General features: G+C 43.5%; 2 protein-coding genes across 4 annotated transcripts in view; one reads left to right on the forward strand and one right to left on the reverse strand.

Annotated features, from left to right (window-relative positions):
* LOC146521035 (uncharacterized) overlaps window positions 1-24,598 on the forward strand; it is a 235,515-nt gene that overhangs the window by 198,666 nt on the left and 12,251 nt on the right. For 2 of the 3 annotated variants that reach the window (XM_085154243.1, XM_085154244.1), the window contains exons 2-4: window positions 22,112-22,240; window positions 22,325-22,408; window positions 23,694-23,932. In XM_085154243.1, the coding sequence (XP_085010369.1) occupies window positions 22,161-22,240; window positions 22,325-22,408; window positions 23,694-23,932 (403 nt within the window). In that variant the 5' untranslated portion in view covers window positions 22,112-22,160. Of the gene's footprint in view, window positions 1-20,498; window positions 20,622-22,111; window positions 22,241-22,324; window positions 22,409-23,693; window positions 23,933-24,598 lie in introns of those variants that run through there. The other variant, XM_085154242.1, reaches the window with a different exon arrangement.
* Window positions 196-10,360, reverse strand: LOC146521047 (uncharacterized). Its single transcript, XM_085154601.1, has 7 exons — window positions 10,038-10,360; window positions 9,556-9,904; window positions 6,899-7,005; window positions 6,240-6,554; window positions 3,752-4,078; window positions 1,463-1,789; window positions 196-1,382 (listed from the first exon to the last, which is right to left on the reverse strand). Exons 1-7 carry the CDS (start codon window positions 10,072-10,074, stop codon window positions 1,291-1,293), a joined length of 1,554 nt encoding a protein of 517 aa, XP_085010727.1. The 5' UTR covers window positions 10,075-10,360; the 3' UTR covers window positions 196-1,290.

Here is a 24,598-nt window from a genome sequence, read left to right on the forward strand (position 1 = left end):
GGATCTCATTATTTTCAGAAACACAAATCATGTAAAATAAAAAATCTGGTAATTCTTTCTTTTTATATTTATCAGGTCCCAGTCAGACCAAATAGCAAATAGAAATTAAAATACCTGCCATAAAAGAGTTTGGGTCATAGTGCGTTAATAATGAAGAACATTAAAACATTAAAACAAAACAGGAACCAAAACCTAGCTCAGGCAATACAAAATTCAGAGGCACATACATAACAACTGGAGTAAACCAAAACCCCTCCAGAAATCCAAACAACTCACAGTAAGACCAAAAATCAGGCAGATTAATTCAGTTTGGGAAAGCCCCGCAACAAGAAGAATGTGAATACAGGTACAACATATTTCAGATGTGGGTCCTGTTCTGTGGAACGAGTCCAAAGTGGAATTGAGCATACGGATTATATATTTGTTGGGAATATACATAAGACTGGTATGCCAGGATTTCTTGGACTGCTGGCCTGCACCAAAGGAGCAGGATAGTCTTCCTGGCCAAAAAAGATAACAGTTGGAACAGCCTCTTGTGCTCAAGACTCACATACTTATGAAATCAAACAAAGCTCATATAAAATAAACAGGTGGACAGAAATTTTGTCCCTTCATTTCTGTCAAACAATGCTGTATGAAACGTATGTAGTGGTTAGTATCATGGTTGCTAGGCAACCTGAACACCGTGACTGAGACCGGACCATTACATTTTACAAGTCTACAAGCATCACATTTCTTCTCCTTCTCGGTTTTTAAGGACATGGCCCACGTAGATCCTCCAAGGCCCCTAAATTGGGATACAGCCCATGTTTAGTCCCTGGGCAGGTCAGATGTCTCAGTCCAACATATAAAGACACACAAGAAAGTCCAGAGAAACAAAGACAAATCCAAATGATCCATCATACTGATTTAACGTGATCACAGGTCTGCTTTGTTGGAGATGAGCCGTCAAAGTGGAACGTGTGGACTGTTCCTTTATTACTACCACTGAAGGCCACACCCCTCTGGTCATGTGATCATGTGGTTTGTAGGAAGGCTCCTCTTCCTCAGAGGATCCACCTGTGCTTCCTCTCCTCTCTCCTCCACCTGTTACAGTGAGGGAACGTCCTCCATGATGGAGGAGCTGCTGGAAAGTGCTGAGAGTTTCCTCCAGAGTGAGACCTCTGTCACAGTTCAGAGGATCTACGGCAGCAGAGACCTTCATGGACACTAAAAGTCTCAAACACACAACAACAACATCACACTGACTCCACTCTGACATCACTGATCAATAATCAAAGAACACACAGATCAAACTGATCGATCAGCCATCAGAGGAGTCGGATCAATGGAGCTGCTTCTGTTCCTGATGTCCCCTGTTTGATGCTGGACCTGACCTCTCCCTGCAGAGGAGACACAAGACAGTCAGAGACACACACTCACACACACACACACACACACACACACACATAGACAAACAAACCTTTGACTTTAAGCTGCACAGTTTTCCCTCTGATCCAGATGTTCTTCCTGTAGACGCCACATCTGTATTCTCCACTGTCTCCATCTGTGGGGTATTTCAGGGTCAGACTGAGGTCTCCAGTTTTCAGCAGGTCTTCATTCCTCGCCGTTCGGTCTCTGTAATCCTGGTACTGTTCTTCAGGCTGGTCAGAGCCGTTCTCATACACGTGAAGCTTGTGGTATGAACTCACCTCCCACCACTCCACTTTAGCATCATCAGGCAGGTTTTGTGTGGTTCTGAAGGGCAGCTGGACAGACTCCGCCCCCTCCTCTACCTCCACCTGACAGACTGAGAGGACAACAAACACAACATGAGCTGTACAAAGTTGGTGGTCACAGAGCAGCATCATGTGACTCTTGTTCTGCACTAAATGAAGCGATGGAGTGGCGCCTCCTTCAGGCAGAGAAACAGCTCATGGAGAGAAATAATTATTAGAGCAAAAACAAGAGTGGAGCTGCAAATAAGGCCGAGAGGAACGCTGCAGAAAACTGTTCATGTGTGAATTCATAACTTCATAGATTTCTTTGAGCACTAAAATCAGAGCTCCTTCTATTTCTAATATGACAGCTGTACATTAGAGCTGGAACACTTTAAATGTGAGCCATAAAAACATGATACTCTACAAGTGCATTCAGCTCTGACACTGTCACATCATGAAGGAGACGTGGAAATCACTTTGTTACACAAATCAAAGTCAAATCAATTCTATTGATGGAATATTGTGTGATCAATAGACTGATCAGTTTCTAATCTGTCACCTATCAGCTGGAAATCCAGCAGTGTCAAACAGACTTGGCAGCAGATTAGGACCAAACACAAACACATGGAGACTTTTTCAGCAGCAGTTGCAGGTAAATTGCAGCAACAATGTGACTCAGATGTTTTAGCTAGCAAAGCGGCTGATGTGGAGTGAAGCCACGTTAATGACAACGTGTGCAACCATTGGAGATGTGAGCAGGACAGACGGAATAATTGACGGAAAAAGTGTCTTTAAATTGTGTTTATAGGCCACGTAAAACCAGACTTATGATAAAAATAGATGCAATGTTTGTTTGTTTTTCCTGAATAATATTGTTGTTTATTTACTGTGGGAAGAAATGTTAACAACTGTGTTTTATAAGGAAAGCACTCTAAAGCACTCCGCATGTGAGCAAAAACAAAACCAAAAAAACCCCCACCCTTTCTATTGGTGGAAAAATGTACCACGTCGACCAATCACAAAATGATATGGCAATGTGGCATTTAGCTAATTAGGAAAGGGGAAGTTTTAGGAGTGACGGCGGTGTTTTGAGATGTGAGAGATTTGCAATGTTTAGCGTAAATCTTGTGTAGTTAAAGTGTAGTGTAGTCAATAGTCTTCTTGTGTGAGTCAGAGGTTTATAAAAAGAAGAAAAAGAAAGTTGTGTTTTCAAAATTGGAGTTCAAGTTATTTTTACTTCCAATAGTGTTAACATATTACACAGGTCATGTACAAGATTTTTTTTATATTTTCATTGTAAGTGGGCTAAAGCACTTAATTAAAAGTTATCTAACATAAATGTAAATGCTGTAATTTGATTATTTTAATAAACCATGTAACTTGGATGGATTCGATGCTTGCGTGACTACAGTGCACATGTCTAAATGGTAAATGGCCTGTATTTGTATAGCGCTTTACTAGTCCTTAAGGACCCCAAAGCGCTTTACACAACCAGTCATCCACCCATTCACACACACATTCACACACTGGTGTTGGCAGCTACATTGTAGCCACAGCCACCCTGGGGCGCACTGACAGAGGCGAGGCTGCCAGACACTGGCTCCACCGGGCCCTCTGACCACCACCAGTAGGCAACAGGTGAAGTGTCTTGCCCAAGGACACAACGACCGAGACTGTCCAAGCCGGGGCTCAAACCAGCAATCTTCCGATTACAAGGCGAACTTTTCATCCAGCCACAAAGACCCCATGGGCTCCACTGGATCATCACACTGAGCATTTTCACAATAAAAGCCTCATATTTATGGCTGCTCCACCCTGACATGTGACAACATCCAAATGACTGGATCAAAGTGTTTGAATGATCTCAGCAGTTTTAAAACTATTGATATTTATACATTTACACTGATTTGGACTAAACTAACAAAACAGTTTTATGAATAGACTGATATTTTTGGCATTTGAATGAACTGAAAATAGGCTGAAACTAAAAGCTTTTAGAGAATAAACTCCTACAAGATCTCTGACCTTTGACCTGTATCTACAGCACTGACCTCTGACTTTCAGCTCCACTTTTCTCTTCAGCAGGACGTTTCCCTTCCTGCTATAGACGGTGCAGGTGTAGGTATAGCTGTCCCTCTCTGTGGGGTGTTTCAGGGTCAGACTGAGGTCTCCAGTTTTCAGCAGGTCTTCATTCATCTTTGTTCGGTCTCTGTAAACCTGGTGCTGTTCTTCATGCTGGTCAGGGTCGTTCTCATACACGTGGACCTTTGTGTATGAACTGATCTTCCACTCCACTTTAGCATCTTCAGGCAGGTGAAGTGTGGAGTTGAAGGGCAGCTGGACAGACTCCACCCCTGAATCCACCTCCACCTGGGGGACTGAGAGGACAACAAAGTAAGAAACACAGTCTGAGTGTTTCTGTCACACTCACTTCATCACACAGCTCAGTTTGACAACATTTGGAAGAATTTGATAGAAGCGTTCCTTTAGTAAAAGCACCAAGAAAACACCATGAAAACACCTCACTACACACAAAACTGCAGTACTGGCAAATTGTACATAAAGTATGAAAAGTCAAAGTACTTATTGTGCAGAAAAATGTTCCCATCAGTGTTCTATGGATCAATATTACTGCTGCACATGTTTAAGGCTGAGCTCATTTCAAATCCTTTCTATTGTGTTGAATCTGCAGTAATGCATCATATTCTATAAAATCATATGTTTGTAGTGGCTGTCCTGTGAGAACCACGTATCTCTAAATAAACAGCTGTTAATGAGCTCACAAACACAGGCCTACAGCTGGATTTGAAAAAGTCTATTCAATAGAAAATCAACAATCATAGCTGGATTCAAAGGATTGAGCTCTGCCCCACACGCAAAATTGGTATAGCCCGGATCTGGAATGAATGACGGCCTTTTGGTGGCCCAGATCTGGTTTGCCAGATGTCAGCCTAATGTGTCCTTTAATCAAGCCATGTAATAACAACATGTGACTGAAAATGCAAAAGTAACATGACAAAACTCCTTTCAGACAGTGAATGACTGACTCTTATATACCACTTTTCTAGTCTCCCGGATTTCTCAAAGTTCTTTATACAACATGCCACAATAACCCAACCACACTCTTTCTCTAAACTGAGTGCTTCCTAACTACATTCATACACATTCACACTCTTGACATGCAGACTAGAGGAGCCACGGAACGAACCACTAACCTTCCGATCAGTACGTGATTTGCTCTACCTCCTGAGCAACAGCCTCCCAGTGGTAAACATGAGTGAACCGTGACTAGGTTTTGGATAAAGTGTACACTCACAAATCTGTCAAACCTTCATTTGAAATGTTGGCTACCATAGCAGTGTAGTATTGCAACATGGCATTTGCGTCTTCTGACTAAAATAGAAAAATAGGAACATAAATAGAGCCATTATTGCCAGACCTGGCCCACGTCTGGTTGACATACACCCTGCCATGACACCAGTCCGTCAGAAGTGCCATCTTGATTCCGAATCCAGGGAAGACCTGTTTTTATGGGCCTGGGCCACATAAACCAAACCACAATCAAGCCAGATATGGCCTGGTCCAGATCTGGATAACATACGTTTTATCATGCCAGAAGTCAGCCAGCAGTGCTGACTTTATAGCAGACCCGGGCCAAACCTCCATGCTATGTGGGGTGTGACACGGTTACCTGTCAGTATCTACAGGGGGATTCAAACTGCTGCTTTTCAAATGCAGAGCAACAAACTACTTGAACTGATCCAACTTCATTAACAGAGACAAAGATTTGTGTATCAGCTGCTGTTTGCAGCTATAGATATAATCCAGCTGATGTGGGACATGTGACACTTTGATGCAGCCATGAATCTGACTGATTTCCATTTTCAAAGGTTGATGCATCAGTTAAAGTCCTTAAAAAGCTCAGAAATAAAGAGAAAGGTTGGTTAAAGCAAAGAGAGGCACTGGCAGCATTTAAGACACTAAACAAGAGAAACAGATCAGAGAACATCAGACTGAATAAGTGGAATAAAGTGAAACAGAGAACTAACGCTCCCTAAGAATGGAGCTGTCAGAGGAAGAGAGCAGCAAACTGAAAGTCTCTGTTAGCTGCAGAGCTCTGAAACTTCACACAGCTTTGGATGATAACATGGAGAAAGGATGTGGAGATGTTCACACTTCTGCTAGAAATCATCTTCTAGTTATTGTGACTCAGATATGACTGATTATAGATGAGGACCAAAGAAGGTTTTTACTGAGATTTGAACTGACTTAGCTTAGCCTGTGTTTTAGCCACATGCTAAACAAACACATGTTCAGAAACTAGAAGATGTTACCTTTCAGATGAAGTCTCACACATGAACTTTGCTCCTACAGTTCATCTGCTGAAGCTTTTACATTTGGGTGGAAATCAAATAAAAACCAAAACAGCCACAAACATCAGACATGCTAACACTGTAACATTATTGGATGGAGCCACTGAGACTGAACCACCATCATGAGTCTGACCTCTGACCTTTGACCTGGATCTACAGCACTGACCTCTGACAGTGAGCATCACGTTTTTCTTCAGCAGGATGTTTCCATCCCTGCTGTAGACAGTGCAGGTGTAGGTGTCTTCATCTGTGGGGTATTTCAGGGTCAGACTGAGGTCTCCAGGTAAGGCTCTCTTCATCTTTGTTAGGCCTTGATAATTCTTGTCCTGTTCTTCAAGCTGGTTAGAGCCATTCTTATACACGTGGACCTTCCTGTTGTTTGTGTCCTTCCACTCCACTTTAGCATCTTTAGGCAAGCAAACTGTGGTTTTGCAGATAAGCTGGACAGACTCCACCCCTGAATCCACCTCCACCTTGTAAACTGAGAGGACCACAGTACAACATAAGTTAATAGTTAATATTGATGTTCTCATAGCCTCCTCACAGTAAACCTATTCCTGTGCTTCTTCAACTTAATTCAGCATTCGATTCCATGGTAAAATTGCCATTGCCAAGTAGATAATAGATAGATTTAGTGATGATGAAAGATGACACCAATCAGTTATTTAAACTAGAGGCTTTTCCTAAAGGCAGGTCTGGTTGAACTGATTTTCTCCTCCTACCTCCAGACAAAGCTGATGGTATTGTAATTGACTTTAAAAACCTCAGGAACATAGTGATTGATCAACCATCTGCATTATCGGTGGTGTGGTAGGAGACACTCACCTGAAATGAAATACTGCCGGAAATGAAATAGAAGACCTCCAGAAACCACAAGAAGAACCAGGAGAACCAGAAGAGCTTTGGCCCAGGATGGAAACCATTCTGTGGAGAAACACACGGAACAACATGACCTCCACCTTGGTACCCTCCGCGAATCGCTGCCTTATCGTGGTGCAGGGATTTGTGTGTCTCAGGGATCCCAGGGGCTATTTGTCTGGGGGTGTTTGACCCCTAGCAGGGTCTCCCATGGGAAGTTCCTGGGTTAGGGACCAGTTGAAGAGATATTCAGAAGACCTTTATGAGGAAACCATTGAGGCAATAGTTAAACTAGCCTAAGATAGGGTTACCAGGGCCCTGCCTTGGAGCCAGGACCAGGGAGGGTGTCCAAGGGCGAGCGTCTGCCCATGCCCCCTTCTCAGGCTGTGCCCGGCTGGACCCCATGGAGGTCCAGCCGGGCACAGCCTGAAGAGGGGACATGGGCCCATCCTCCTGCAGGCCCATCACCCACAGGAGGCGTTGTAGGGGTTGGTTGCATTGTGTGTCATGTGGCAGCCAGAAACAGAGGCCCTGGTGGACTGATCTCCAGCTACCAAGACTGACAATTGGGACATGGAATGTCACCTTTCTGGTGGGGAAGGAGCCCGAGTTAGTGCATAATGTTGAGAGGTACCGGCTAGATATAGTCAGGCTCACCTTGACGCATGGCTGGGGGTCTGGAACCAGTGTCCTGGAGAGGTTCTGGACTCTGTCTCAGTCTGGAGTTGCACCCGGAAAAAGGTGGCAGGCTGGGATGGGTATTCTAGTATCCCCACGGCTTGCTGCTTGTACGTTGTGGTCTTCCCAGTGCATGAAAGGGTTTGTTCCCTGCGCCTTAGGGTTGGGCAATGGGTCCTGACTGTCATCTGCGCTTATGCGCCGAGTGGCAACCCAGCCTTCTTAGAGTCCCTGGGCGGGGTGCTGGAGGGTGCTCTGCCTGGAGACTCAGTTGTTTTACTGGGAAATTTCAATGTACCTTTGGGCAACGACAGTGAGACCTTGAGGGGCGTAATTGGGAGGAACGGGCTCCCTGATCTGAACCAGAGTGGTGCTTTGTTATTGGACTTCTGTGCAAACCACAGTTTAGCCATTGCGAACACCATGCTCTAGGCTGCAGGTCGATGAACGATTTTGTAATCATATCAGCAGACCTGCAGTCATATGTTTTAGACACTCAGGTAAAGAGAGGGGCTGAGCTGTCAACTTTTCACCACCTAGTGGTGAGTTGGATCGGGTGACGGGGCAGGACACTGGACAGACGCAGCACGCCCAAACATATAGTGAGGGTGCGCTCGGAACACCTAGCAGAGGGCCCAGTCTGCAACACCTACAACGCACACTTCCGGCAGAGCTTCAACAGCATTCGGAGGGAAACTGCAGACACTAAGTCCGAATGGACCATATTTCAGCACCTCCATTGCTGAAGCTGCTGCACTGAGCTGCGGCCACAAGGTGGTTGGTGCCTGTCGTCGTGGTAACCCCCGAACCAAATGGTGGACACCAGAGGTGAAGGGAGCCACCAGGCTGAAGAAGAAGGCTTGGTTAGCCTGTGAAACTCCATAGGCAGCTGATCGATATCAACAGGCCAAGAGGAACGCAGCTTCTGCAGGGGCTGAAGCAAAAACTCGGGTATGGGAGGAGTTTGGAGAGGCCTTGGAAAAAGGCTATCGGACCTCCTCCAAGAGATTCTGCAAACCTTCAGGCAACTCTAAAGGGGAAACAGGTGCTCTATCTGCACTGTGTATTGTGCGGGTGGAGTGCTGCAGACTTCAACTGAGAGAACTGCCATTTAGTGGAAGGTAAACTTCGAAGACCTCCTTAATCCCACTAGCACGTCTTCCGTGGAGGAAGCAGAATCTGGGGACAAGGGGAATGACCCACCAATCTCCAGATGTCAGGTCACTGATGCAGTTAAACAACTCCTTAGTGGCAGAGCCCCTGGATTGGATGAGGTATCCCCCGCATTCCTGAAGGCTTTGAATGTTGTTCTGCAATGTTATGTGGATATCAGGGGCAGTACCCCTGGACTGACAGACCGGGGTGGTGGTCCCCATTTTTAAGAAGGGGGACCGGAGGGTGTCTTCCAACCATTGCTACTGGCCATTCGATCCCTATACAACCGTTACAAGAGCTTGGTCTATATAGCTCGCAATAAGTTGGACTCGTTTTTGGTGGATGATGGCAGCTCCGCCAGGACTGCCCTTTGTCACCGATTCTGTTCATAATTTTTACGGACAGAATTTCTAGGTGTAGCCAAGTGGCATAAAGCTTTGTCTCAGAATTTCATCTCTGCTTTTTGCAGATGATGTGGTTCTGTTGGCTTCATTGGATGATGGCCTCCAGCTTGTACTGGAAGGGTTCACAGCCGAGTGTGAAGCGGAGGAGGATCAGCACCTCCGTCTTCAACAGACAGATTGGTGCTGCGGCTGCAGTGATGTGGACGCTGAATGAATGGATGGATGGACAACGTGACCTTTGACTTCTGACTGAATGAAATTCATTCATTTAATGAATAGGGCTATACTTCAGTCAAAGACTCAACTGCTTTTATTCTGACAGTGTTAAAATAATAAAGCTTTATCTAAGTGATGTCAGATGAATCTACAGCAGGTGTTTGTTGCTGACCTTTGACCTCCAACTGTACATCTGTCACTGTCCTTTGTCCTCCTGTCCTCTTGTCTCTGACGGAGCAGGTGTAGGTGGCACTGTCAGACAGTTGGAGGCTAGTCAGGGTCAGGCTGAGGTCTCCAGTTTCCAGAGCGTCAGTCTTCATGGATGTTCGGCCACTGTAAAGCTGGTTTTGATCTTTCAGTTCGTCTCCTTGAAGCTGACGCTGGTGGACAGTGGGAGGACTGAGGTCGGAGCGACTCCACATCACGGAGGGGTCAGTCAGATCAAAAGTGTCAAACTCACAGGGCAGGATAAATGAGTCCCCCTCATACATCTCCACAGCATCTGAGGCATGCTGGGAAACTGAGGACACACAGACAGAGACTCCATGTGTCACTTTGAAGTTAAAGATCAAGCTGCTGCACTTCAACACATTAAAGAGAGAGAGATGAAAGAAAAGCTGATGACGAGAGCAGAGAGAGGAAGGTGTACTTACCGTGCAGGAGGATCACAAACACCACAAACATCTTCATGTTCCTGTCAAACTCAGAGACTCTTTAAAAGCCCTTCAGGACATCAGCTCACAGCAGCTTCACTTTCCTCTGCTGATCATCTACTGACACTCTCACACTGCTCACACTGTCACAGCTCAGAGTTCAGCTTCACACTTTGTTAAAGCACATCTGTGGAATGAAATCCGGCCGGCCACAGATCACTTCTGAGGAAAGAGGAGGACGTCGGCTTTCCTCGTAGTTTCACGCCCGAGCGCTCCAGTTGGAGGCGGCTGCTGCGGCCTCACCCTGACACGCACAAAGCTCCGCCTTCAGGCCACAGATCACTTCTGAGGAAAGAGGAGGACGTTCAGCCTCCTCGTAGTGTGACTGCTCCAGGTTCACAGCGACACACAGAAAGCTCAACGCTCACATGACCGTCATTTACAACCAGCCCAGAGCAACTTTATGAATCAAACACAATAAAACTGAAACTTGAGCTCTTGTGCTTCACTGAGTTTATGTTTGCATGAATGCTACACACTGCACACACAACATGAAGCTTCACTGTGCTGTACATCAGTGTTTATGGGATTCATGTGGTGATTTCAGCCTGAGCCAGAACCTTTTTAATCACAGGTCACACACTCCTGTGAGTTTTTGTGGAAACACTAAACACACCTTTGACCTCCACCAACACAAACAGCTGCACTAAGAAACAAACAGCGCCTGATATATATGGATGTGATTAATCTGAGAGACCATTTTTGTTTCAAAGGCCAATAAAACTCACTGAAACTGTGTGTTTGCACAAAAGCTGAAATGTACATGTGTGTTATTATTTCAGATTCATGCACTGAGCTCTAAATCTGTCATTAAAGTGTTCACATGTAAACCAGGCTGTTTGTATCACTGCACACTTTACTCAGAAACACATGCAGACACGTCCTTCTGCAAATGAAAGAGGGAAACAGAAGTGGTGCTTTATGTTTATCTCAGCTCTACAATCAGGAACGACAGAGAAATAAAGGACAAAGGATCCCAGCAGGAAGAAGAAATGATTAACTACACATGAAATCAAACACTGTGAACTCTGGACTTCAGATCAGAAACAGGTGAAGGTTTTATGACAGAAATGAAATTGTGGCGGCGTGTGGTCTGTGGTGCTGCTGCAGGGGAAGAGGACGAACCTGAGCGGCATCCACATTCATGCCTCACCAACTTTTAATAAAAGTGACCTAAGACCTAAGACCTGATACCTAAGACCTGATACCTAAGACCTGATACCTGATACCTGAGACCTGAAACCTGATACCTGACACCTGACACCTGAGACCTGATACCTAAGACCTGAGACCTGATACCTGACACCTGAGACCTGATACCTGACACCTGACACCTGACACCTATTGAACCCGGTTCTTTTATTCTTCTAACTGGACAGAGAAGACGCGGTTAAAAGAGGCATTGAGGCTATTATAAAACCGTATATCTTTATTAGGTATGTGTGTTTTTGAAGGGATGCCAAAGGCAATCATTTTTCTGTAAAGCAAATTTACCTTGCCTATGGGTATAAATAAAGTTACCTTGACCTTGACCTACATTTGTAATTTATCATTTCAAACTGGTCGATTTCCAGACAGAATGAAAATAGCAAAAGTTATACCTCTATACAAATCTGGCAACAAACACCATTTCACAAACTACAGGCCGTCTCTTTACTAACTCAATTCTCAAAAATTCTTGACAAACTGTTTAACAGCCGACTGGAAAAATTTATAGATAAACATAAACGACTCACCGAGAGTCAGATCAAGCAGATCAACATCACTGGCACTGTTAGATTCAATAGAATACAACACAATTCCCATAGACAAAAAGCAACATCTGGCTGGGTTATTCCTTGAATTGAGAAAGGCATTTGAAATGATAAATTATTATATATTAATAAGAAACCTGGAACGCTATGGTGTTATGGTGTTTTTGTACTTCCAAAGCTGTGAATTTACGTACCACCAGAAAAAGCTTTTGTGTTTCTGTGTATGGAATGAAGCTGTGGAACAATGTAAGTATGGAGTTCAAGCAACGTCCAAACATAAAGCTGTTCAAAAAGACTTATAAAGATATGATTTTCATGAGTTACAAAGAAGGGGAAAATGTTGAAATTAATTTAATATATGTCACGGGCCATGGGTTGATGACCCAGTGTTTTTGTATTATTGCCGTTATCCTATGATTTATTCTTTGTGTTTAACTTCTAGTGTTCTGAGTTCTGTTTTGTATTCTAGTTTCAAGGTTTAGTTCTGTGTTCAGTTTGTTTCCTGATTTGCTTTGAAAGTCTGTTTAATGTCAGTGTTTCTAGTTTTGCATCGTCTGTCTCATTAGGTCTAATTTCTCCAGGCTGTGTTCCCACCTGTTGTGTTCTCCAGTGTTCAGGGTTGCGTGGTACTCTCTTTTATGCCCGCATGTTCTGTTTTCATGCTCTGTTCTTAGCTGTTCAGGTTTAGGTTTTGTTTTGTGTTTTGCCAGCAATACAGCTCAGGTTCTTTTGAGTTAACTTGGCCTCCGTGAGTCCTTATTTTAGGTCCTTTACTGCCTGCCTGCACACACACCATGACAATATCAGAAATCTGTTCGTTATTATTACTGCACATTATATCAGTAAGGAAGCTGACTAAATATTGACTGATAAATTATGGTAAAGGGGTGGGATTAAATAAGTTGTACTTCTTGATATGTGTGGCATGAATAAGGCACGGCGGGTCCAGGGATCAGTGTTTTGAGCCATTTTTATTTGACATCTGCATCACACCACACCCCACACACACCTGAGTCCCCGTGTTTTAACCTGGCGGGCGTGATTGCGGATGCCGTGCAGGTGCGTCCGCCCTCCCTGCACGCCACCGCAGACCACGCCCCACCACACACCCCCATCGCCCGATTGAGGCCGGGGAGTCATCCGGCCGAACCTACTCCCCACCGGTTCCCGACCTTGGAAGTCCGTTGCGGAGGCCACCCACACCTCCAATGGCGGCGAGCCTTGTCCGGGGGTCGGCCACGCCTCCAGCAGCAGCGGCGAACCCGGTCTGGAGGCCGGCTACCCGGCAAGCCGGCACGACCCCGCCGGCCCCGGGAGGGGCTCACTACCCGGCGCATCTGACGCTCCGGGGCAGCTCGATCCTCGACCTCGGGCACAGGTCGAGCAGGCTCCCCTGGCACGGGGACCGCCCTCTCCCCTCCCGGTTTCTCCACCGCCGCTGGCTGGAGCGCTGGCTGGGGCGCTGGCTGGGGCGCTGGCGGGAGCGGCTCGTCCGCCGCTGAGTGGGGCGCTGGCGGGAGCGGCTCGTCCGCCGCTGGCTGGGGCGCTGGCGGGAGCGGCTCCGGCAGCCCCTCCCACGACTCCTCTTCCTCCAGCCGGTGCAGACCCTCGCGCGCCTCGTCTGCCGCCTCCGGTCGGAGCGGCTCGTCCACCGCTCCCGGCAGGAGCAGCCCTTCACCCGGCTGTTCCCCCTCCTCCGGCAGGCGCAGATCCCCACGCGCCTCGTCTGCCACCTCCGGCCCAGGCCCAGAGCAGCGCCGCCAGCTCCCCAATCCGTTGCAGGTGGCGCTCGGACTGGTCCTGCAGCTCTGCCTGCTGGCGACGCACCTCCGCCGCCTGCTCCCGCTGGGCGGCCGCCATTTCGGCCACCCTCTGGCCCAGCTCCTCCGCTCCCTTGCTCCGATAAGAACCCGCCGTGCCGCCTCCTGGGTTTCGGCACCACTGTGGCATGAATAAGGCACGGCGGGTCCAGGGATCAGTGTTTTGAGCCATTTTTATTTGACATCTGCATCACACCACACCCCACACACACCTGAGTCCCCGTGTTTTAACCTGGCGGGCGTGATTGCGGATGCCGTGCAGGTGCGTCCGCCCTCCCTGCACGCCACCGCAGACCACGCCCCACCACAATATGTAACCAAATCAGAACAGAAAAAATATTGAAATGTATTAGCTTTATTTTATTTTTTTCTTTGCTAAAGGGACTTTATATAGTGTTTACATGATCAAAAAACAAAAGCAAAAACAAAAACAAAAAAAACCCAGAAAGAATCAGCAAACTAATAATCACACAGAAAATATTTAATCATAAACACAAAGTCCGGAAACTGAAAGAGCCAGGACCATGACAGTTTGAGCCTGCTGTATTTCCTGTGCTTGTTTCCATGGTGACTCTGGTGACCAGCTATTGGACATCATGTTTGTTCCTCTGATTTCCAAAAGTGAACGTGTGTCAGCAGAAACCTTTGGTTCACAAACACGTCTGCATTTATCTCTATGAAAGCCAAAGAAGAGGCTACGCCCACAAACACTGTGACAGAAGAGCCTAAAAACAGATGTTAGCCCACATCTGTGCTCAGACACAGCTGGGAGAAAGATGTGTGGATAATAAAGTTGAATTGACTGTCACGTGATTCATGACAAACCTTTAACCTGCACAGTTTGTGTGTTAGTTTGAAGTTTGACACGTCAGAGTTTCACTCATTAAAAAGCACATGTTGATATTCTGCTTCGCTGTGAGTAGAAAAGCTTCTCAAACTTGTCCATCTCTGGTTCTTCTTCTTTTTCTCTCACAGCTTGGTCTTTTTTCTTCTTCCATCTACATCAGGCTGCTCTCTCCACCTCACACTGACTCCACCCACCCCTTCCTCCTTAAGCTGTCAGACAGCAGCAATTATTAGAAGATGTGGAAATCCATGTTGTCACTACAATGCTTTTCTTGTCATGTCAAATCCAGAAATGGATATTTATATTAAAGATGTGAGTGTGAAGGTGGAGTGTGGAAACTTGTCAGCAGGTCTGCTTTCACAACAGGGTCATTCAGATCCACAGAAGAGTCCTCCAGATTTCCTGCGATCTTCACTTCCTGCCTCTTTACTACAGACACACAAAGAGCTGTTGTGTGTCTGTTCTGATGAATGGTTATGAGAATTTGCATATTAATGATCAAGGAACTGACCTCCCAGCCCATTGTTCCTTCAGTGGTGCTAGTTTCAGACTGAAGAAGTCACTTGGATGAGTGACGAAACATTTCTCTCACTGAAAACGCTACGTCCGGATGAACAGAATCAACTTTTGGGGATTTACTTATCTGGATGATTGAGCGTGCATCAAGACATTCCTGATGGAATTCACATGGTGGTGTTTGACTCCATCCACAGGAGGAGACACCGAATTAAAGAGCAGATTGATCTGCTCCTTAAATGTATTCCTATATACGTATTTCGATATGGGCGATTTCTGTCAAAATGACAAATGATGAAAAGCTGCAGCTTGGACAGACGGGAGGCTCAGCCAAACTGTTCCACAGAAGAAAAAAACCCAGATAATCTCCACTTTGTATATTAATAACAGCAAATATCAGATTCTCCTCTATCAGGCTGTGGAAAAAGACAAAGGTGACCAACTCTGGGGTCCTCGGGATGTCACCTATAGGTGATTTGTAGGTGATCGAAAACAGGGAACCAAGAAAAGGAACCAGGAGGATCAAGGAAGTGTAAATCTTACACTAAAGTTTTGGAGAAGGAGGTACCAATTGGACTGTTTCCCCCACTACTGAACTCACAGGTGAGACACCTGCAGCTTTATGTCTGTGAAGGTTCTCAGTCATCCAGGTCATCGTAGTCAAAGGAGCTTGCAAAGAAAAGCGTCTGGACTTCTTTAAGTTACTTGAAGACATTTCACCTCTCATCCGAGAGGCTTCTTCAGTTCTAAGGTCAAATGGTGGAGAGTCCCAGATATAACCCTAGTGGGAGTGTCCCCCCACAGAGGGACAAAAGTACCCCCTGATGATCCCCTAATCGCCTGAGCCAAGGTGTGGAACTGGGTGTGGGTCCCAATCAGCCAGAGTTTCGGGTGATTTCATTGTGAAACCTGGCCCCACCTTATCATGCGAATTCCTGAGGTCAGATGGCCCAGGGTGTGAGTGGGCGTTAAGGCGTCTGGGAAGGGATCTCAAAACTGGATTATAGATGGCAGAGAGTTGGTGTCGTAAACCACCGCCTCTGTTCAAAGATGGTCGCTCACAGTGGACATAGATGGCTTCTTTCACTCCTCTTTCAAACCATCTGTCCTCTCTGTCCAAAATGTGAACATTGGCATCCTCGAAAGAGTGTCCTTTATCCTTAAGATGCAGATGGACAGCTGAATCTTGTCCTGTGGAGGTGGCTCTTCTGTGTTGTGCCATGCGCTTGTGAAGTGGCTGTTTGGTCTCTCCAATGTAGAGGTCTGGGCATTCCTCGCTGCACTGTACGGCATACACCACATTGTTAAGTCTGTGTTTTGGCGTTTTGTCTTTCGGGTGAACCAGTTTTTGTCTGAGTGTGTTGCTGGGTCTGAAGTACACCGGGATGTCATGCTTGGAGAAAGCTGCAGCTTTACTGACACCCAGTGGACACAGCAGGAAACTGCAGCAGCTCAGTAAGTAATTCAAGTTTTTATTCAGGGCTGCTGTGGCTCATTAAAAACTCTGAAATTCAAATAAACGAAGGTCTTCAAATGTCTCATATTTACCCAAAATCATGAAATTGAAGATTTTTTAAGACTGAAAGAAAAAATGAAGCCAAGAAGAATTTTTTCAGTCAGTTTTTAAAGTTTCACTCGCTCAGCATCTCTCCTCTTATCACCTCTGATCAGACACATTTATTTATTTGAAGATGCAGTTAGCAGCTGACACGCTGATGATGCTCAGTAGATCTGATCTTTGTATCTGGATTTATTTGACAGGGACAGTGTTCATGTTCATGGACATCAGGATAAACACAGAAGATGGAACCCTTGCTCGCCATCTGCCTCTCTTACCTGTTTTGTTTGGTTTAATTTTGATAACACTGACTTTCTTCCTCTTTTTTGATGGTTCATGATCATCTAACAGTCTTCAACTTCCAATCTTCTGTGGATAACCTTTCCTGGCAGCTCTGTTCTGGTGTCTGTTCCTGAGGACCATCTCCAGCCTCGCCACGACTCGACTCGGACTGCTTTTCTATTACAATTTAGTATCTTCTGACATAGCAACATGTCCGAGTGTCCTGCAACATATTCGAGGCTGAGACTACTTGAACAGAAGAGAGAGACAGTGCAGAAGAGAGATGGTGGATATACTGGATAAATGAAACTGGAGTTACCAAACATTAAGTGCTTTTATAGAAAATATGAATCACCTTAGGAAATGTGTTCATCAATAATCAATTCTCCTCCATTCATCCCTGTTACAGTCATGGAGGCACTGACACCTATCCTAGCTACCACAGGGCGAGAGGCAGGGTATAATCTGTACAGCATGCCAGTCTGTCACAGGTATGTGTGTCACAGGTATGTCACACTGGAACTGAAGTGGCAACCCCTAACCCTAATCAAGTAAATTGAAGTAAATGTGTTTGGAAAAATGTACTTCTTAAAGTACTTTTATTGCACCATGTTCCTTCACTCACTCATGAGCTGCCGTAACATGAATCAAAAGGCTGAATGGCCACCTCAGCATGCAGTCAAGTTCTATAGTCTTACTAATGACCTACTAATTGTATTTAGGTGTGCTGCAAAAGGGACACATGGAAAATTTGCAGGACACCGACCCTCGAGGAAATTTGAGACCCCTGGGCTACGTCAAGGCTTGGGGCTGCTTTTGGCTGACAGAGCAGGGACACAGCAAAAGGCTGAGAGTTGCACAGACAAGAGAGAGAAAGAGACTGCAGTAAGGCTCATGCTGTTGTAGGCGGGTAGAGAGTACAGAGACCATAATGAGGCTGAGAGTTGTCAGGGAGGGAGTAGGAAGGAAGACTTTGATAGCTATATGCTATATGCTGACTTTCAAGGAGTTTAGACTTAAAAACAGTAAGGCAGAACTACAGGTTAAGAAAACATGAAAACATGCTCATCCTCAGAGTCAGTAATTATATAAGGGATTTCGTCTAAAAGTAAAAAAACAAAACAAAAACAAGCAAAAATGGTAATATTGCTTATTTTGCCATAAGTCACAGTAACATACAACATCACACAAAAATGGCTAAAAACTAACAATAATTTGAAGACATGAGTATCTTACTTTTTATGTTTGGATTGTACTGATCTCAAATGAAAAAAAAAGCACAATGTTAATAAAAAGAGGAAAAACATTATATCCAGTATAAGTTCCAGGTAGGAAACACATTCATTATTAAAGTCACAGAGGCAGAAAGTCATGTGGGCATTTCATGTGATCATTCAGTTTCAGGTATTCTTTCACGTGTGTATAAATTGAAGCAGGTGCATACAATGAGTGTAACACACTCACTGTACACATTTGTAGAGGCACCTTTACGTTTCTGCATCATATCGCACACATTTGTAGACATTGTGAGGCTGCATACAGCAGCCACAGAGCCGACTGCAGGGCTAACAAAAGCACCCTGGTAGCTTTATAACAGAAAGACATGAATGTATGATTTGAAAATGTTTTCTTTGTTCAGAGTTGGTATTGTCTTGGTATTTTCTGTTCAAGCTAGTTTCAGAGATATCATGCATACTTTGACCTTCAAATAATTAATAACTAAATTCCTACCCGATACAGATCAGAGTGCAGTGCAGGACCTCCTACTGCCATCTCTGGTCAACTCTACTGAGCTTAAATGATCAAATGAAAAATCAACATCAATTCAAGCTATCTGGGCTGTGACTTTACAAAAGCATTTGATATGATAGAGCCCAGATTACTGTGGAGATAGCTTGCAAGATATGGTGGAATGACATCAGCTTGTACAGAGCTGGGCCCTAAACTCTTTGTGTTGTACATAAATGATGCACAATGTGTCTAAATTGTTCAAATTCACTTTATTGGCTGATGACACTGCTTTAAATTGCAGCGTTAAAGTCTGGGAAAGCTTCTGAGTGCAGTGGAAAAGGAACTGAAAGTTTTAAAGGAATGGTTTGACATGAATACATTTTCACCAAAGAAAAGGGAAAAAAGTGAATCACATTTAGTAACAGGAAAACTTAAAGAGAAATCTGGTTCTGGGTCATTTGAGTTTCTTATGTTTTGGTTTGATTTTGTATTTTGGGCTATATTTTTGATCTCTTGTCGGGCTTTGATGATGATGATGATTATTTAGTCTGCTTCAGTTTATTCTGGTTAAGGATTTAGTTCTTATGTTTTGTGTCTCGTGTTTAGTTCAGGTTTAGTTCAGCGTCAACTCAGCGTCCTTGTGAATTATTTCTTGTTTCCGGTTTTATTGTGAAGGTCCGTGTCTCATGTGAGTGTATGCAGTTTTAGATGCGAGTGCAGAAATGACAGAGGACTCATTAAAATAATGGGTGACTGTACTGAGTGTAATGACAAAAATTTAAAACTGTGTTTTAGTATGTACATTTAAAATGTTTAACAGCTAATTACTGTACTTGTTGAATAATTGTTTCCGTTGGTTTCTGTTTTGAGAACTCTAGAACATGCTGCATGTAAGAATGGTAGGTGCTTCAAGCGACAACATATATAATAATTCGGGGATTTTTTTTCTTTTTTGTTGTTGCCTTTTTTAATGCTTTGGCCATTTATTCATTCATCATCTATCATAAGAGCTAACTGCTACAGTGACCCCTTGTAAATGAGGGATCAGCCTAACTTATTTACTATTTGTCAAAACTCATTCGCCAGGAGGAACGGAGATAACTTGGCAGTTTTTACAGAAAACAAATAGATCAAGAAAGGAGGAGAAAATTCCTGAAAATCTGAATGAAACATCAGGATATGTCCAGGAACACACATGGATAAAATCCGAAAAGAAAATCAAGGAAACAGAAACAGAAATAAATCCCTGGATAGCTTAAGATAAGATAACTTTTATTAGTCCCACGCGTGGGAAATTTCACCCTTGAATGAGCTCAACAATTTGAAAATTAAACAGGAAATGTCATTAAACTAATATTCAGGATCTCTTCATACTTCATCATCCATGCATATCACACTCCTCAAAGAGTCCAGGGAATTTCAGAAAAATGTTAAGGCTGAAAAAGCTGACCAAATAATACTTTACATGGATTTATGCAAATTAATGCATGCGATGTGGGAGGGACGCTGCAACCAGGGAGAACAGAGCAAGGTTTTTGTGTTGAGGATAAGTTCAACCTCATTACTCCTGTAAGAAGATTGGAATACATTTTTGTTATATCTTTTCACATCGCAGTCCCGTGGAAGTTTTTCTTCTTCAAACTAATGTAGGCTACACGAGTGAAGCACGGGAAAACTGGTCTCAAGGTTATACAGATTCCTCTTCTTCATATTTTGGGGCATCTGATGTCATCAGAGAAGACTGTGTTGAACAGCTTCGAATAATGAGCTTCAGAAAGCTTCATTTGGCCATCACTTAATCATTTCCTTACGAACCATTAAATCAGGTACCGAAACAGTTAAGTTTTAAATAATTCTTCGGACGTCACTGATCACGTGACTCTGGCCAAACAAATCACACTGAAGCAGTGATTCTGAAGCATAGGCGCGGAGCTTTAAGCTTTCAGCAAGCTAACGCTAACTTTTAGTGTTCGGGTGGAGTGGAGCTTGTTGTTCGTGTCTGTGGGCGAAGAAACTGTAAGTTTGCTTTGTTTCCTCCTTTAACAGTTTGTCTTTATGAACTTTACTATTAGTTCAGATCATGTTTGATTTATTTAAACAACAAACTATGTTTTTATTTTCGGAACAAAACCGTCGTTTCCTAAACAGTCAGCCCGTTGTAACTCGGCCGAGTGTGTCCGCCATTTCCTGTTACTGTTTGTGATCCAGGAATCTAAACACGGAATTCGGCCGCTGTTCCACGGTAACTGCTGGCAGATTAACCCGTGTTCGGGTCTTTGAGACCCGTTCTCAGTTTTTTTCAAAAGAAAAATTAAACGGTTAATATTTTTTCAACCCGAAATTCATTGGCTTTGGCTTATTTTCTGTAAATCCGAACTAATTTTCAATGACCTCATACTGTACCTCCCCCACGCATTTAGATTACATACAAGGTATTCGGGTCCACTGGACCCAGGTCTAATAAAAGTGTTGAAAGTGTAGGTCTTTCTCGTGCTGCTGATAGTATTTTCTTCCCCTCCTGCTCCGCACAAAGTTGCCATATTATTGAAAATTCAACTATCAACACCGTCTGCTCTTACATCTCACACATTTTACCCTCTTTTTTTGAGGGATCCAAATTTTCTGTTCTTATACCCTGTCCCACCTGCAAATTAGGGGCATAATACTGTAAATAAGACTTTACCAGTGTGGTTCCTCATCACAGCTGATCAAGATGGCCAAAATATTATCTGCTGCAAGGGCCTTATTGTTTTTGGAAGACAGAGGAGCTTCTGATGACGGTGTCGGGGAAGAAGTTTCAGAATATGAGGATCACATTTTTAAAAATTCAGTCTGACAGCGACAAATGAAGAAATATGGATGTTAAAAAAAAAAAAAAAGAATAATGGAGAAATTGAATTATCTTCTTGCCCAAGAAATGTGTTGTCTTTCCACTCCACTTGATTATAACTGATTTTATTTTTTATAACATTTTATAAAAACAAAACAAAAACGAGAAGCACATTAATTCATAAATGTGATCTAACAAAGGTAAAGGGAAAAAATTAACCATGTTTGTTGTTCATATGGCTTGTAAGTGGGATGAAGTAAACATTGTTGAGTAATTTAACATAAAATTGTTTGATGGTGTTAATTTGGAAAGCCAAAACTACGGGTCCACCAGACCCATGAACACTGGCTGAGTAACAAAAAATATGAACACCACACAAGGTTAACTGATACTTAGTTTAGCTAGCAGAGCAGCTAGCAGTTAGAATATGAACTGTCAGCTTGGTCCTGGGCATTGTTACTGAAATAAAGCTGCTCGCTGCCATTTCTACAGCCATGTTTGACCTGCTGCTTTGTAGGACTACAGGAATGGAGGATTTGGAGGCTAACCCCGGCTCTCTGTGACACTTTTTGTAGTGAACTGATGAAAGCTGTGTCCCAGAAGGTGTGGATGTTAGTCCCACACATCAAAAGCTCTCAGTTGATGTGCACATGAATGATTTGTGTTTCCTCTGCAGGTGAAGGTAGAAAGTGTGTGTGAGCTGGTGTGGATTTGAATTGAGCAGCATGGATCAGTGTGAGGAGGGAGTCCCTCCCTCTAAAACCACTCTGTGTGGGGAACATGAGAGCCAGACCAAAGCTCAGAGGTGAGATGACCATCTCTAACTGTCCATGACTCTTCTACATGTCACAGCTCAGCACTCACATCACTGCTCCATCATTATTCACAGGAACCAGCCTGGACCTCCACTCAGTGACGAGTCAAAGGACATGGATGATGAGTTTAAAGAAAACATCTGTCCTCCTGCAAAGAGGTAATGTGTGTCTAAATGTTGTTTTGTCTCAGTGTTTGTGAATAAATCCTCCATGTTTAATGTCAGCTCACATCTTTTTCACACACATTTCTATGTTTATATGTGAAGCGGTGTGTGTTGGAGTGTTTCCACAAATGCATCATGTAAAGAATGGATGTTGTAGGAGGTGTGAAGAGGCTGAGTGTCCGTAGGACTCCAGCTGCTCAGTGTTCTTAATTTTCCTTAAATGTGTATATCAACAGCAGTGTCAAGGCTAAAGTTACATTAAGTTACATTAAGTGACATATACATAGGGCTGCTCAATTAATCGAATTTTAATCTCGATTACGATCTGGGCTTTCAACGATCATTAAAAATGACTGAGCCGATTATTAGCCCCTCCCTCGTGCTTTACTCTCGCGCTGCTCCGTGTGGCAAATCGAGCGCACCTCTCTGCATTTCGAACACGTGTCACAACAATTAAGAGCAGCGGTCTCCAACCCGAGCTCGGAAAGCTAAGCAGAAGTTATTTGGAGAGGAGAGTGACTGCCGTTGGTTCAAAAGAGGTAAAAAAAAAAACTTGAGTGGTGTGGAAACATGGGTTCATGAGTCAGACGTGGATCAAGTAGACACAGTGTGTAAACTTTGCTACAGTGTTGTAGCTGCACCACAGAGCAACACTGCAAAGTTCACTAAACATAGATGTTTACATTTTTCATTTATTTCTTATATTGCAAACATTTGCACTGTTATCAGTATTTGCACTATTTTATATTGTTTTTGACAATCTTTAAAGTCATTATTCAATACATTGTTATTGTTAAATAAATATCGTCAAATAATCGAGATCCCAATTTCAGTGAAAATAATCATGATTATCATTTTTGCCATCATCGAGCAGCCCTACATATACATGCCTAGTAGATGTCATTGCCAAGATGTAGTACTGCTGAATCTATATTTCATGTTTTGTAGATGAATCCTTGTTACTGATATTTGTATCTTACTTTTTGCCTCTTGCAGTAGAGTAACATTCTTGAACAAATATTATTTTCCTATAATAAAAATTAGTCATTTTTTAAAATCATTTATAATTTAATAAGCAAGTTGTTACACAAACAAGCCTTATCTCCTCATGCGTTTACTAAAATACCACAAAAATCTAGAAGTAAAATGAACGGTTTAAAAAAACCTCAGTCCTTATAATCCAGTCCAAAGATCTATTCTGCTGTTTAATGTCCTAAATAAGTATATTCGACATGTGATGAGACTTACTGACTATGAATCATGTCCACATGTTTTACAGGCCAAAGACAGAGAAGGCAGTGAAAGTGCAGCTGCTTGAAATGTTGAACAATCTGGGACATGAGGAGCTGAAACATTTCCAGTTTTACCTGCAGAATGACCCTGGAGATGACTTCCCCAAAGTCTTTAAGCGCCAGCTGGAAAATGCAGACAGACTGAAAACAGTTACACTGGTGCTGCAGACGTATGCGGGCAATGAGATGGAGGTGGCGAGCTCTATTTTAAAGAGGATGAATGAAGGTCAGACTACGCAGTATGCAGATACAACATTATCACAATTAATTTTGTGATATGTATTAAACTGAGGCTGTTTTAGTCTAAATTAATATCAATGGTACTAAGAGTAGCTGTAGATAATATTACATCTGTGGGATGATTATGGGTAATTTTTTTTTCTCTAATGATTAAAATTTTATTTGTGAAGAAGTTCATGAAGTCATTATTAGTTAACGTTAAAGGGATGGTTGGCTCAAAAGAGCTCTGACTTTTGTCAGCCTGGCTACAGTGCTGAAGAGAAACCTGGGGCTGTTCTTATTTTCTTCAATCAGTGACGAATAGTAAGATGTTCTGGCTTTGCGGAGGGCTTTCTCATAAAGCAACAAACTATTTTTCCAGGCTGAATTATGATCTTCTAAATTTCTGACACGCTGTTTCATCTCTGGCTTATTCGATTTCATCCTGCTTTAAGGTGCAGATGAAATCTACTCTTCACTGCTGTTTAATCCGTTATTGTATTAGGCTTTGTTATAAGGGAATGATCAGACAAGAGTGTTTTCAGTAAACACTGTTAGATGTTCAGTTTCTATTCCATATGTTAAAACTAAATCTGTGAGGGTTCTTTTACACACTGAGAGAAGCCAATTCAGTCTATTAACTAATTAAATGGTGTGTTTAGGCTGTCATTTT

The sequence above is a fragment of the Neolamprologus multifasciatus genome, chromosome 3 (assembly GCF_963576455.1).
Source record: "Neolamprologus multifasciatus chromosome 3, fNeoMul1.2, whole genome shotgun sequence".
Classification (NCBI taxonomy): domain Eukaryota; kingdom Metazoa; phylum Chordata; class Actinopteri; order Cichliformes; family Cichlidae; genus Neolamprologus; species Neolamprologus multifasciatus.